The sequence below is a fragment of the Psammomys obesus genome, unplaced genomic scaffold, assembly GCF_907164565.1.
Source record: "Psammomys obesus unplaced genomic scaffold, mPsaObe1.curated_primary_1811, whole genome shotgun sequence".
NCBI classification, from domain to species: domain Eukaryota; kingdom Metazoa; phylum Chordata; class Mammalia; order Rodentia; family Muridae; genus Psammomys; species Psammomys obesus.
The window spans coordinates 1,156,921-1,172,763 of record NW_026596149.1 but is presented as its reverse complement, the minus strand read 5'-3'; the positions used below and the strand labels follow the sequence as shown (position 1 = coordinate 1,172,763).

The 15,843-nt window shown below is 43.3% G+C and overlaps 1 protein-coding gene across 16 annotated transcripts in view; it reads left to right on the top strand.

The window, feature by feature from the left end:
* Kiaa1217 (KIAA1217 ortholog) overlaps positions 1-15,236 on the top strand; it is a 456,742-nt gene extending 441,506 nt beyond the window's left edge. For 9 of the 16 annotated variants that reach the window (XM_055593725.1, XM_055593719.1, XM_055593717.1 and 6 more), the window contains 8 exons: positions 393-576; positions 2,935-3,095; positions 3,739-3,903; positions 6,344-6,463; positions 10,361-10,438; positions 10,551-12,146; positions 12,627-12,749; positions 13,450-15,236. In XM_055593725.1, coding sequence (XP_055449700.1) covers positions 393-576; positions 2,935-3,095; positions 3,739-3,903; positions 6,344-6,463; positions 10,361-10,438; positions 10,551-12,146; positions 12,627-12,749; positions 13,450-13,947 — 2,925 coding nt within the window. In that variant the 3' untranslated portion in view covers positions 13,948-15,236. Of the gene's footprint in view, positions 1-392; positions 577-2,934; positions 3,096-3,738; positions 3,904-6,343; positions 6,464-10,360; positions 10,439-10,550; positions 12,147-12,626; positions 12,965-13,449 lie in introns of those variants that run through there. The other 7 variants (XM_055593721.1, XM_055593718.1, XM_055593732.1 and 4 more) reach the window with 5 other exon arrangements.
* Positions 15,237-15,843: the final 607 nt, after the last annotated feature.

Below are 15,843 nucleotides of genomic sequence, written 5' to 3'. Positions count from 1 at the left end.
CAGAGTGAGTTCCAGGACAGCCCGTGCTACACAGAGAAACCCTGTCTCACATAACCAAAAGATAAATAAATAAAAGATTAACACCTTTGAAAGCAACATCCATAGCCATTTTAATTTAGCATCAGCAGGGTATGTGAAAAGTGCTGAGTGGCCATCAAGGGGTAGGTTCCGGAATCTTAGATAGCTTTTCTGTGGATCAGTGTCACCTGGGTGAAGCAGCAGCTTCATGGGTCTGGGCAGTTGAGCAGAAATGAGATGACAGGCAGCCTCAGGTGGACAGGGGCATTGTCCCATCAATACTTTGTGTACACCCTTCAGCACTTGGGAATGAAAGCTCTAACCTAAATTTTCTCTCTGTTTTTAAACTTTCTGAAATTGTTCTTTTCCTTCAGAAAGCAGAAAGGAAATGGGAAGAAAAAAGGCAAAATCTGGAGCACTATAACGGGAAAGAATTTGAGAAGCTGCTGGAAGAGGCTCAGGCCAACATCATGAAGTCAATTCCAAACCTGGAGATGCCGCCAGCCTCTGGCGCAGTGCCGAAGGGAGAGGCTACAGTGGACAAGCTGGAGCTGTCAGGTGAGGGCCAGCCCGCAGCGGGCCTCACAGAGATGTGCAGGTCAGCGTGTGTCACACAAGCTCCTATGGGACAGCAGAGCCCTATCTCACTTTCTGAAGAATCAGCAGACAAAGCCACATGCCACCAAGCCTAACAACCAGAGTTCATCCCAGAACTGATGTAGTGAAAGGAGAAAGTAACTCCTGCATGTATGTAGCCTGTATGTGCAGGCCATGTCTCTCTCTTCTCTCCCTCCCACTCTCTGTCTCTGTTTCCCTCTCCCTGTCCCTTTCTCTGTCTCTGTCTCTGTGTGTGTGTGTTTCTCTCTCACACACACATTCACAGAACAATCTCTTAATAAAATAAACTTCCTGAAGAGGTCAAGACACTGGAGGGGTCATTATTCTCCACAAGCTGGCTTTCCCCTGTCCCTGAAGAGAATTTCTGACCCACCTCATTACATTTCTAACCTTGTATAACTGCCCTTTCTCTTATTAATCTTTTCATAGTGTGTTGGTATTTCATAAAATTTTCATAATTGTTCCTCATTTATGTAACGCAAATATAACACACATTTTGTAAAGATGCCTCATTTTCACTTTTTAACCTTCAAATTAAAAACTTACCAAAAAAAAAAACAAAAAAAAACAAAAAAAAACAAAAAAACTTCCTGCATAAATTACTCAGTCAGCAGCATGAACATTTTGTTGTTGTTTGTTTTTTGGTTTTTTTTTTTTTTTTTATTCAGTACATTGCTTTTTTTTTTCTTTTTAAAAAATGCATTCTTAGAAACAGTTTATTGATACACAGGCCTCCCAGAATGCGGAGTAGTCACCTGTAGCTGTTAATGCTAGTTTTTAGCAGTGTGTGTGTGTGTGTGTGTGTGTGTGTGTGTGTGTGTGTGTGTGGCAAATGCCATTGTTTTTATGCATTTTTACTAGTAATGCAAAAGTCTACATACACAGTCATAAAACACCTTCATGGGTATATTGTTAAACTACATAGATAATGGGAAAGATGGGTAGATGCGAAATACTTGATAGAAATTTTTTGTCACTGTTAAATAAAAAGCATTCAGTAGGTATTTCTTTAAAATAGCAAGGAAAGATTCATTCACGAGTATTACAATAAATGAGAGAGAAGTTTCAGGGGTAGAGAGATCCTTGCTAAGCTGACAGCAAGATTGCTAAAACTAGGCTCAGTGACTAGGTCAGGGTCCAGTCAAGGAGGAGACTAAAGAGGGCCTTACTGAAGCTTGGTCAAGGAAGAGATCTGCCCTCTCAGAGTAACAAGAAGACAGGCCTGTCCTAGGCTGGTCAGCTAGAGGACAGGCCTCTGCTGTCATCCTTGGCAGTCCATCTATCCCTAGATGGATGCTCAAAGCCAAGGCAGCCCTCCCATTGGGTAGGGACCACCTGCCTTTTGGACAGCCTTGAAGCCACACCCTTTTTGGAAGACACACTTGCTTTTCACCCCAGTGACTTACCCAGGTCTTCATTACAACATGAAGTAGAAACTGAAGAATCCCCTCAAAACAAGTCTTAGTTTCCCAGAAAAGCAATACACCCTGGAATATACCCTGGAAATCCAGGCCAAGTCCCTAGAGAGAAGCAAGAGAAAACTCTGGACCGTGGGTGTGGCTTTGTGTTTGGCGAGCCTGTGGGTCTATGGAAGAAGAAGGGCAGAAGCCAGGCTGGTAGGTTCCTACACATGAGGTGGAGCCAGGAGAGACCCATATCCCTTAACTTTGCAGTTAAGTCTAATTTATAATTCTCTCTTATTGCCACCAAGACATCTTTCCTAGCCCCCCACAGTGGTCCTTCTCCCCAGAGTTCCACTTCTTCTGTCTTTGTTCTTTGTCTCTGCATTCTCTCTACCCCTTCCCTTTTTAACTAGAGTCTGTCCCGATAGCTACAGAAATTCATACTCTTAATACTCTTTCAGGTTGGAACTGGAGGCTTCAGAAACCTTGGTTTGGGGCTTACCTATACTCCCCCAATTTTTTCAGTTTTCCAGTGCCCCTCAGTTTTTGTATGTATCAAGAAATTCATTCAATAATAAATCTAATAGTTTGCATTGCAATCACAATAAGCCAATGGTTGTATATAAGTCATTTGATCCCCAGAACTAAAATGGAAAGTCTGTTGTTGTACTATGTTGTATGTAGTATGAAAGATATGAGAAAACTAAGTCAGCAAGAAGGTAGGTGGCATATGCGGGAGCTTTCTGGGAGTTAAGTTCAGTTTGTCTTCAGTCTGCCTCCTTAATCAGTGGTCTATGGCAAGAACGGAGAGTCCGTAAGTCAAGCTGTATTGCATTTGTATATACCAGATGTATCTTGAAATGATGGTCTTTCAAATGACATCCTCTTTTTCCAGAAGATTCTCCAAATTCAGAGCAGGAATTGGACAAGCTAGGGGGAAAGTCACCCCCTCCTCCACCTCCACCTCCTCGGAGAAGCTACCTTCCTGGGTCAGGACTTACCACCACGAGGTCTGGCGATGTGGTCTACACTGGCAGAAAGGAGAGCATGTCTAAGGTTTGATGGGTTGAGTCCTAGCAACCTGGTTTCTAGGTGAAGACAGTTCTGTCTAAACATTAAGAAAAGAAAATTAAAAAGTAATGATTCAACTCACCTAGATCCCCAGAAAGTGCCTGAGATGGAGACTGTTGCCCAGCATAACTGGACTAGCCTGGGCACCATGCACCCATGCACCCTTAATGTACATTTCTTTAAATGTAGCCTTATGTCACTTTCAATATGACACTATGAAATGAAGATCACCAGCTACTTCCCCTACTGGGGCATCATTAGACTGAAATGGGAGTAGAAAGAAAGATAATCTTACCTGGGTAACAGATAGCAGACACAGCTGTGGGCACTTGTCTAAAAGGTGTGAAGTTAGCTTAGCTTACACGTAACTTGGAAGGTCTTAACCATTGTGTGAAATGAAACACTACAATTTCCAAGTGGAAATGTAGGCTACAGAGGGCCTTCTGTAAGTGTGGGGGATTTATAATTATATAGTTCTTCAGACCATTCACCAGTGTGACAACCTATGCAAACAAGCCCAAACTACAAAGAAATAAAACAGCTTTTTTGGCTAGAAGAGCCAGAACCAACGAGGCATTGAAAAGCCATGGGGTCTGATGCCAATATCTATGGGTTGAACCCACTGTAGGTGAGCAGTGAAGACCCTGGACCAACCCCACAGACTAGAGCCACAAAATGTCCCCCAGAAGAGCCTGCCTCATCCTGGACCCCATCTCCACCACCAGTCCCTGCCTCTTCCTCCAAGGATGAGGAGGAAGAAGAAGAAGGAGACAAAATCATGGCCGAACTTCAGGTATGTAGCTGAGATCACTCCTAACCAGTGGCTCCTTTCCTTATCATCTGGTCCTCTCAGGATACGGATCCCACTGGTGGTGAAGGGCACTGGAGCTAGCATTCTTCTAATCCTAATCTCCAGTTTTTCCAAGATGAGAGCCAGCCAGCTCTCTGAGTACCTGAAAGGTGTATGAATAGTGACCATTTTTGAAACAATTTTGTAAAGTTTACACAGATAAATCAGTTAAGGCCTCCATTTTCCTTGGCCTATTAGAAAATATTTTATTAGTTTGTTTTTATTTTTGTTTTTGTTTTTAATTTAATGACCCAGCTCTGCAGGGACTGAGTATGGACCACAGGGCATATACCCAGCCTCACCCCACACTGCTCTCACGAATGTGACTCTGCCCTACAATCGTGACCTGAGAACATACATATATAATTCCTAGACCAAACTCTGGATTTTTTTGAGGGACATCTTTGCTTCTAAGACAGAGTACAAACTTTCTAGGACTCCAAAACATGCTGTCTTTTAATGACTGCTGGTGTGGTTTGGTACAGCCCAGGAAATCTAATTCTTTATGTGAAATGGAGAAAACTTTAAACCATGTCAATTTTTTTATACTGAGTCTACTCCGGTTTTCATTGTATCCATGGTAATAGTTGCCAAAATTGAGGAAAATGGGACTGCTGAGTGTGTTCCATTGGGTAGTAAACCATTTGAATACTTACCCAAGCTCCCAGATTGTCCCGGATCAAGCCCTCCACTACACAGACTTCACAGGTTCTTAAACTGGCCAGAATTTATTGATAGAAAACAGATTTATAGTTAGTAACCACTAGACTTCTGAAATCTTAGCACTCTAATAGAAACTATGTATTTGTCATAGACACTTCTAGCTACCATTTGACATGGCCTCTCTCACATGCAGAATCTTATGTCCCCAATGTTTTCTGTGATGATCCCTTTCCTGGGAGTGGAGTGTCTGCTATCTGGCTTCTTGCTTTGTGGTTAGTAGCCTTTTATAACAGTGACTAAGATTTTCTAGCTCTGTTGACACTACTGTTCTAGGAAAGAGCACTTTGTAGATCCAGCTAGTTTGCTTATGTATGCTCTGGAGCCAGACTTTAGGCAAAACAAGGAAGCTCTGCAATCCCCTCTTAGGGTAGTTTTCATGAAACGGTGTCTCTTGTTCAAGTGACCAAGCATCAGAAGAAAATCCAGGCTGGGGTATCTAACATTTAACAACAGCTAAAGGACCTGGCAGTTGCTCTCAGTGGCCAGGCCTGTAAGTAAGCCAAACATGTCTCAGAGAAGCCAGGCTTGACTTTTGAAGGCATCCATAGCATGGATGGCAAAGATGACCAAAACAGAGAGACAGGCATTGAGGCAGAGGAGGGTCCCTGTTGTCAGCTATGTTCAGATGCTAAGACAGATGCTGCGATGTCCACTTGGCAAAGTCACAAAATTCTTCCTGCCCACCAAGTTGCTTCCAGATGTCACCATTTGACATAAAGAGAATATTAGGCAATTATTTAATATTATTCATTTCAAGAAGTGCTTTTTAATACTAACTGCACATTGAATTACTGGAGCATTTGTGTAGGGAAATGCCCACACAAATAAGCCCAGAGGTTCTTATGTACCAGTACTCTTGAGGGCAGCTTGGAAGCACAGGGGATTGATTGTGTTGGCTGCTGGTGCTTAGCCTTGAGGATGGGTTGTGCCCAAAAGCACTGGAGTTATCACCTGTCCTCCATGAGCACAGTGTCAGGAGAGTCTTCTGATATCCCCAACACTGCCCGCTGGTAGACAGAAGCTGGACTATTTCTCTTCATCTAAGAACTAGTCTCCCTGACCCTGTTCACATGAGCCCGCTGCTGGCCCCACAGTTATGTCTTTGGCCAGCTCCTTGGCCATTCAGAACTGTGTGGTGCTAAGGAGCATTAATTTCTTGTGAATGGGCAATAAAGCAGGGTGATATCTGTGACTATTTCAGAGAATGAACAGGTGTGCATTATTTCTTTTTAAGTTTAAAATGTCTTGTGAGTTTCCTTTCTATATATAATTTCAATAAAGATGATAAGAAATGAATAACATAGAGATGTCTTTTCATCTTAATTTTTTTATATATTTTCCAACATGAAAAAGTCAAAAGATTGAGCCTAGAGTTATATGCCTGCTCAGCTTGTGCCTGTCACAGAGCCACATGTCCAGCCCAAGGGTCTTTAATACTTTTTAAGGGCTCTGTCCATTTCATCTTTATAAGAAAGTTTTTGCTTAGAGCTCAGCCCAGGGTCAGCCTGAGACCCTACAGGATACAGAATTTCAGGATGCTGCCTCCTAGCAGGAGCCTGCATGCAGGTCCAGGGCTGGGGAACCCATGTCTCTGGATTCCTGACTCTTTTCTGCTCCATACAGCTGAATCCCTGTTAACCTCAGTATTTTAATTCTTTAGGCATTCCAGAAGTATTCCCCTATGGATGTAAATCCATACAGTCATGCTGAGCAGTCCCGAGCTGACAGCCACCTTAAAGACACTAGGCCAGGCGCCACAGTCCCACTCAAGGAGAAGAAGGTAACGTGGTAGCTATGCATTTACCACACAGTCAGAAAGCCTGCCCCTGCTCTGCTACTAACTCGGTACTCTTGCACCTGACCTCTTGCGCTTAGCCTTTTTGTTTTACTCTCTTCCCTTTTGTCTTTAAACTAACAGAAATGCAGGTTTAGAGTGAGATTAGAAGTAGCTGTCTCGGGTTTCCAAAGTGAGCACTGCACCCTGTGAGCGGCACACAGTCACACAGTAGCACGTGCAGAAGCAAGATGGTAGCTTCCCAAAATAAAGAGCGTATGCCTTCAAGAGTTTCTAGACCAAATCATTAAAAAACAAACAAACAGAAACAATAACGAAGTAAATACAAGCTTTTCTTATTTTCAACATATCTCATAAAGTCTAGAACCACAAACCATATCTGTATACACACTGAAGTATGCAAAATAGGATCCTTGCAAATTATTGCCAGTTTCAAGTATATTTTCCAAGATAGTAAGTATAGGTTTTAATGCTAAAATAATTTACTTGTGACTTCAAAAAGGAGTCTAGGCTGTAAAATAAAGCATCCATGCCGAGGAAAAAGCTGTTGATGCCAATGTCAGAGCTATAGTCAAGAGCATTTGGGATTTGGGAATTCAGAGCTACCTTAATTAAGGACAAAATTAACCAACTCAAATCCTAATATTTCCCACTAGAAACTTACATTTCAGAACTGAGGGACACTAATTTGTTTTAAATAAAGAGAAATGACATTAACACAAAATAGCTCCAAGGTTGCCTAACATCTACTCCACCTTGATCCCTTTGCTTTTACATAAGCAAACTTAGTGAGGTAGACGCATCAGAGCACAGAGCCTTCCCAGAGTCTAACACAGCCTTCAAGGGACCTGCTCAGCTCTGGCCCACAGCTCACATCCTCGTGTGACATGGTCTGTTCCCAGTAGACAGATGGAGCTGTCATCAGGCAGAGGGTGTCTTCATACACCAGGAGGTTACTAGACAGTGATAGGCAAAGCTGTCTCACACAGAAAACATATAGAGTAACTGCAGAAATATGTTGTTTATCCAGTGTGGAGTTTTCTTATGGCTTTATATTCACACCTTGTGGGAAGCCCCAAAAGCAGGGCCTGGTATGACCAATGTGACCATTCTAGAACACTACCTGGAAATGTCGTGCCTCCCACTGGCTCTCTGTGACAATCACTGTCTCACTGTAGATTTTTCCTAAGGGCTCTGATGTTACCTGTGGCTCTTCTCTCACAGTTGGAAATTCACACCATTGATAGCAGTGATTGGCAGCAAAATGTGGGAATGCCAGTGGGCCATTGTTGCGTGCCCACCGCTAGGTTTGTTTGTAGGGTGGGTACTCGCTCTGGATCAGTAGGTGAGTCACTTCCTAATAACCCCACAACTGTCAGACTGACCCCCAGTTTTTGTCATTATTAACCTCTTCGTGGCCTGTTCATCTTCCCTCCCATAGCTGAAATGTTTTCTCCGTTGCTTTCCCTCCTGCCGGCATGAAGCTCCAGCCTGGTACTTCACCTCTACACAGTGTTTTCATTGCTGTGTCTTTAACTTCTGTTTATTATCCATACACATCAGCATGCATCCCTGACTGTCTATGAAATCCAAGTCATGGGCCTCTTCAGCAAATATTAAAGAGGCTTGGTTGCCTTTCATGCAGAACTATGCTCATCCAAGACTAAGAAATCACTGTTAACCTCCAAGGCAATTGTGACTGCTTTTCCCTGAAGTTTATGCGCTTGCTTTGATGCACTGATTCTTTTTCTCTAGCCAGTGATGAAAAATCAATTGTCCATGTGGAATCTAAACCAGTCTTCAACTCACTTACTTTCTGCTGGAGTAGTCTTGCCACTAAATTGCTTTGAATATGCATACTACAGAGTGAGACTAGAAATATTGAACAGCGGGTAATGGTATGGCCCCGACCACCAGGTCCCACTCCTCGCCCCCTGCAGATGGGCCTCGCAGGCAACTTGAGTTAAGATGTGTCCATTCCTTTCTTAGATTCAGGGAATAAAATTTCTTGGGTCCTAGTGAAACATCTTAACTCCATGTGTGGAGTGGAAACCTTGGGCTAGATCCTCATTTAACACTCTTCTTAAAACCTTTTATGTGCTACGTTAGTTGCTTTACAATCTGAATTTCAAATCCCACAGAAGCACTTACGTTCGGTTGCAGCAGCAGTCACTGATTTGGGGAACAGACAAGTTAGCGGGTGGAGAGTGATGGCGCACGCGCCTCGGACTTTGTGATTCATGTGTTCTGTGTGGTTAACACTGATTTGGTTGTATATGGGTTGTCACTTGAACATGTGTGACTATTCTGCTCTAAACCAGGGCAGCAGGGCTAAGTTTGGCACAGCCTGGGTTATTTTGCTTTATGGTGTCATTGCTTTAATCAAACAGCCGTCATTGGGATTATATTTCATCTTGTGACAGACAGCGTGTCCTCTTGGTGTTCTGCAGCTAGAAGGGCATGAGAGAAGAAGATATCAAGTGTTAAGGATACACAGGGCCTGAAGCTACTCATACAGCCAGGCCATCAGATGAAATTCTCCGATTACCTGAATCCTCACTGCTGTTGGGTCCCTCAATCCTAAACCTTAGTGAGAACCCCATAAACATCTTTGCATCTTAAAATATAGAGAACGAAAGCTGTATCATAAATTGCAGAGAATAAACACAGCCTATGGCATCCCAGCTGCCATATTGGCTTCAGCAGCACACTTTGTTTTTTGATTATAGTCACACACAGTGTAACATAGTATTTTGGTAAGCAGTGGACCATGTCTACAGTGCTGACCCAATGAGATCCTAACTGATCACAGGTGTGCTGAGGTACTCTGAAGCAATCTAAACAGGTCTGCTTTGCTGTTGATGTATGAAAGCAGCACAGTTGCATATCATACCTGATGGGATACGGATAATAAAAGCCGTCACAGGTTTGTGTAATTTTCTATGCCTTCATCAGTGTCTTAGAGTTATATGAAAACCAAAAGCCCGTTGTAACACAGTAGGCTGTGCTCCACGGCAGCAGCTTCATGTGCTCATTTGTTGAAGCTTTCAAGAGCATCCTGAGGCCACACACAATGGCAACGTAGACATCTGATGGGTGTAAGTCCACTCAAAGATGTCTACTCAACAGCGTCACCCAATGACACGTTTGTCAGGACGTGTCCCTGTTGTCATGGACAGCGTGGCTGCAAACTGTCGAGTATGCCCACTGCCAATTTAGATGTAATCATTAAGGCTGTTATCACCTTGGAAGGTTATTTGGACATGTTGATAACCTGCAAAGACATTTTCAATCTGTCACTAGACCACAGACAAAAACACTTTTTATCTCAGAGTATGACAGCCAACCCAAACAGAACTCCTTATGGTCCGTTTTCCATAAAGGACTTGGAAGGGACATTTTAAAAATCTCCCCGTTCCCCAAGTTATTGGCAAAACAAACCCAAAATCTGAGGTACTTAGACGTGAAATAAAGTCACACAGTTAAGAGGCAGGTGTGTATCAGAATCCAGATCTCTGCTCCCCTCCCCCACCCGCAGTGTGCTTTCTGTAGTTATGGTTGTAGATTCTGCTAAGATCACAGACAGTCAGGTGTTGAAAAGAGAGTTGTTAGTGGCTCCATTTATTCTCTTACCTTCTCCCCCACAAAATTGGAAACACTTGCAATATTCTGCTAATGGAGACTTTCTTGTGCAAACACAGGGCAGTTATGGATGTTGGAGAGCAAAGCAGTTCCAGGTAAACAGAGCTTTAGAGTCCGGGTTGGTGTGTAACACAGGTGCTTGGGCCGCCCGCATGTTTGGAGATATAATTAAGTGATAGTTATAGTCCAGTGTGGGGGGCATGTAGTTTTGTGGTAACATGTCGTACACTATTCTACCAGAATTTGGAATTTTTCCATGAAGATGTACGAAAATCTGATGTTGAATGTGAAAATGGCCCACAAGTGGAACCTCAAAAGGTGAGTTTGCCATGTATGAGCTCCAGCTGGTGCCGTGCAGTTTAGTTACATCCTTGTGTAGAGCCTTTTCGGATTAATGTGTGTGGTCTCCTTTCTCCACTTTGCCTCTCAGGTTGCTACAGGGGCTCTGAGACCTAGTGGCCCTCCCAAGTGCGAAAGAGCAATGGTGAATAGTATGTCTGGCCCAGCGAGAACAGCAGAATGTAGAGCTGACATCTTCTCGGAGGAAAATCCCACACCTGATAAGAATTTATTCCGAGACAGTAGGAATTATTCCCAGAAAAATGTGCCTAAGGTCAATTTTAATTTTACTGGCATGAACTCATTAGAAGGTGAAATCAATAAAGGGCCTAAGGTTTCTGAACTTCAGTGTGCTATTCCTGACACTGAGAAACAGAAGTTGAATTATGGAAAGACAAAAGAGATAGGCCAACAAGGACAAGAAAATACAGATAATAGTCACATTCTTCCCCCAACTCAGTCAGCAGAATCAAGTATTCATGATGTCAAAACACAAGATCAAGATGTCCTCATGACAGATTACGGCCAAGTTGTCCTGAGATCCAAGGTGGGTAGGCACGCTAACATGAACACTAATGAGGATGGAGAATCAACTCCGAGTCCTCCCAGTGAGGAACACACAGCTCCTGATAACATCGCCTTTATGATTACCAAAACTGCTGTACAGGTTCTGTCCAGCGGGGAGGTCCATGACATAGTGAGCCAAAAGGGACAAGAGGTACAGACAGTCAATATTGATGCAAGAAAACAGACAGCCACTCAGCAAGAAGGGGTTGACAGTGAAGAGCCAGTCGTGTGTCTAGACAAGAAGCCAGTTATCATCATTTTTGATGAGCCCATGGACATCCGATCTGCATATAAGAGACTTTCAACCATCTTTGAGGAATGTGATGAGGAATTGGAGAGAATGATGACAGAGGAAAAGATAGAGGAGGAAGAAGAGGATGAAAATGGAGAGACTGGAGTCCAGACCTCTTCCCAAATTTCCATTAAGCAGATTGACTCGGGAAGTGGTAGGATGGGACAAAAGGCACCGTCACAGCTCCACTCGCTGTCAGCAGAGTCACAGACTCCAGGAGGAAGACAGGAAGTTCATAAAGCTGAGCAGAGAAAGCTTAGCTCAGCAGATTCTCCAAACCTGGGAAACAAGTGTGACATGGCTGATGACCAGTTTGAAAGCCCCAAGAAAAAGTTTAAGTTCAAATTCCCCAAAAAGCAGCTTGCTGCTCTTACTCAGGCAATCCGCACAGGAACCAAAACAGGAAAGAAAACCCTGCAGGTGGTGGTCTATGAGGAAGAAGAAGAAGATGGTACTTTGAAACAGCACAAAGAGGCCAAGCGGTTTGAAATCACCAGGTCCCAGCCTGAAGATGCCTTCAAAACCGTGGCTAGGAGGCAAGAGCAGCTCAGCCTTGAGGGCACAGCTCCACCTTCAAGGACTGATGAAATTAGGAAAAATACTTACAGAACACTGGACAGCCTGGAACAGACCATAAAGCAACTTGAAAATACAATCAGTGAAATGAGCCCCAGGGCCCTAGTTGATATCCCATGTTCTTCCAGCAGAGATTGTGGTGCAGGTTTGCCCCGCATAGTTCAAGAGGTCTCTCCTGGGTCCTTGCTAGTTCTGGATGACGTACCCCCTGCCCCAGAGCCCCCCACGTCCATATCTTCAGCTTCACGTAAGGTATCTTGGTCTGTAGAAAATGGAAAGAGCCAGCTGCTTCTTAATTCTGTCATAATCACAGTAGCAAAAGGCGTCTTGTGATTTAATCGCTTCCCTTCAGGTGGCTCGCGGTTTTTTGTCTATTTGTCAACGTGCCCATCTCTCCTCCCTTCTCCGTCGCCTTCCGAAAACAATGGCAACTAGGTGTCTAACAGCTAATCAATTCTGTTTGTGCCTTTGTTGCTGATTGGTGTTGGGTCAGTATCAGGAAGCTGGGCCAGCCGTGTGCTGTTGGTACTCACATTAAAATCCAGTTGATCTGTAGTGAGCTGTTGATTCTGTTTGATTCTTCTCATTAACCCAGTCGGTGTCTCCTGGGTCTGTCCTGCATGTAGGGCCCTAGCTTCTCACTAGCCCTTCTCTGCGCACAGTGGGGCAGTCTCTGGAGCAATCCACTCACCTTCTTCTTTTTGTCTCCTCTGTCGCTGGTTCTTCCCACAGGGCTCCAGCACCGCCCCGCAGACAAGCCGGATGCCAGTCCCCATGAGTTCTAAGAACAGACCCGGAAGCCTGGATAAGCCTGGCAAGCAATCCAAGCTGCAGGATCCTCGCCAATACCGGCAGGTAGTTTTACCCTAAACCCCATTTTGGATGGACACTGTTATAATTAAGAAGGCAGTTGCCGACTTAGTTTATACCAAATACTGTGTTTTCTTTGTGAGATACTGTTTACATAGACATCCTGGATCTTGGGGCATGAAGAAAGTCTAAAAGAAACCTGTGTTAAACTTTTCACCATACTTTTGCATGCTGACAATAAAACATCTTTTACTTTGTGAGTTCAGATTTTTAACTGTTAACACATGGTGCCAGGCCAGTGGCGGTTTCCTTGGTGAATGTAGTGTTTCATCAAACCTCTTGAAAAACAGAGACAAACCAACCTGTCGCTGAACTGCTCTTAAGTCATTACTACTAACGTCTGTGTTGACTGCACTGTGTTAAATCACACTAACTCTCCCGTATTAAAAGCAAATTAACATTCTCCACTCCAATAACAATCCCCATGCATGGCCGGCTGGCACTGGGGATGGCTGTGGAATGAGAGCTGCGTGGGCTTCCTCTCCGTCATTTCTGTAACTCCTTTGCTACATGCATGGGGTGGTTTCAGCCGGTCCAGATAAGCACAAAACTTCGCTCAGGCCTCAGACTGTATGTTGTTTTTCGTTTACTGAATGAGTCTCAGAAGGGCTGTGTTGCCAGGCCCTGTGGTTTAATCGTGTTGCCAGCTTTCTGACAGAGTGTCTCCCGCCATCTTTGTTTGCAGGCTAATGGAAGTGCTAAGAAAGCTGGTGGGGACTGTAAGCCTACTTCCCCCTCCTTACCTGCTTCTAAGATTCCAGCCCTTTCTCCCAGCTCTGGGAAAAGCAGTTCTCTACCCTCTGCTAGTGGTGACAGCTCTAACCTCCCCAATGTGCCTGCTACTAAACCATCGGTTGCTTCTACCCCTCTCAGCCCCCAAGCAGGACGGTCCTCTCACTCTGCCTCCCTCATCCCTTCTGTCTCTAATGGCTCCTTAAAGTTTCAGAGCCCCCCTCACGCAGGTAAAGGCCATCACCTTTCATTCGCACCGCAGACTCAAAATGGCCGAGCTGCTCCTACTTCCTCTTCTTCTTCATCCCCTCCTTCCCCTGCCTCTCCTACCTCCCTGAATCAAGGTGCCAGGGGCATCAGGACCATCCATACTCCTAGCCTCACCAGCTACAAAGCACAGAACGGAAGTTCAAGCAAAGCCACCCCATCCACAGCAAAGGAAAATTGTTAAAGGCCAGATCCTATTAGGTGCAAGGCGGAATTACATTCTTGTTTTTAATTTTTAGCAGTCTGGAACAACTGTTTTCACAAGAGAATGTACCATATTGCTGTACTGTTCAAGGCTTCATGCAAAGTATGTGCAAAATACTGAGTTTATAGATTGCAGTAAAGCTTGTTTTTTTTCTACGCTGTTGCTGGTGTAATTACATAGTGTTTACTGTTTAGATTCAATGCCTATTAAATGAAGAAAGCACGTGCTATAAAAAGAGAGCATAGCGTGAGAGTGAAGAGATGCGTGACACAAGCCGACTGGACCGTGCATGGAAAACATGTATGATTCTGGAATTTTAGTATGTTTTGTATAAAAATATTTTTCATTACGGAGACTAGAGGTAAACAGAGAGATACACTAGCGTGACTATATAAATTGTAAAGCATATATTATAATATTTTCTTTTATTTTAGTGTTATTTAGCTTTATTACAGATTTCTATTTTTGTCAAAACTTCATGGTTCCTTTCAAGATCTTTTTGCCAAAACATTTTGATACTACAGCATTGTACATTTGAAAATCGTATGCTAGACTCAGCCAATGAGCTTCTACAGCCCGTAGAAAGAAATTCAGCAAAGCTCTTGATAATTTGCTAGTCCAAGAAAGCTGCTTTTCCTTTTCTTTGCTTTCTTTTTATTTTCTTCTTCTTTTTTTTAAAAGACAAAACATACTAGTATTCGGTAGCTATTTTCTTTGCAGTATCTAACCCTTTTTATGTTTTCTTAAACCTGGTAACCCACACTATTGCATTGTGCATTTTAAAATATACACTTCTGTACACTGCAGAACTTTTGTAAATATACAGATATAAACAGACATCAAAATACTGTGTGTGATGGCACATAGAGTAGTATTCCCACACCAAAGTTAATTTTTATGCATGCTTGGAGAGCCTACACTGGGATGGGCAGAAGTGGGACCATCCATACATTTTTAAAAAGCAACAAGTTTGCACAGTTAGAGTGGTTTTGTAAATAACTGTATTTGTATAACACAGCCATGTATCATACAGAACTGTAAGCAGAGACTTCAGGGGCTGCATGCTTATTAGTTTTTGTACCTTGTCACTATAACTAACTACTCCTGGTCAATGAACATGTAACTATTGCCACAGAGTTTCTGCTTTGAAGGCATTCTGAGTAATGTGTAAGCACACCCACTTCCACAGTGTTGCCTCTCCGAAAGCTCAGGGTAGCTAAGGATGAGCTCCTAATAAACTGATTGACAACGTGCTCGTGTGAACTTAATTTCCTGACTGACTCTTCTCTGGGGCACTTGGGGCTAACAAAAAATAAACCTGCACACAAGCTTGCATACTCATTCATCAAAGGGCTTGTTGCTGCTTCCTTCATTTTCTTTTTTTTTTTTTAATTTCTAGTAAAAGTAAAAAGAAAATGTCTTTATCACTGGGTATGGGGGTGGGTTTTTTGGTTTGTTTTTGTTTTGTTTTAGTGCCCAATTTTAAATTTTTTAGATTATTATTTATGTATTTTGATATTTTGTTTGGTTGCATGTCTGTGTTCCACATTCATTCCTGGTGCCTATGGAGATCAGAAGAGTGTGTCAGATCCCCTCGAACTGGAGTTACATACCTTTGTGAGCCTCCATGTGGGTGCTAGAAATCAAACCTCGGGCCTCTGGAAGAGAGCCCAGTACTCTCAACCACTAAGCCTTCTCTCTAGCCCAGAATTCTCCATTAATACGTGAGTGCATGTGCACACAAGACCACACACACACACACACACACACACACACACACACACACACGGTCTATAGGAAATGTACATACAATACAGCATATGATTTCATTTACAAAGAATAGGAAGAAGACTCAGGAGAGGACTCAGTCAGCAA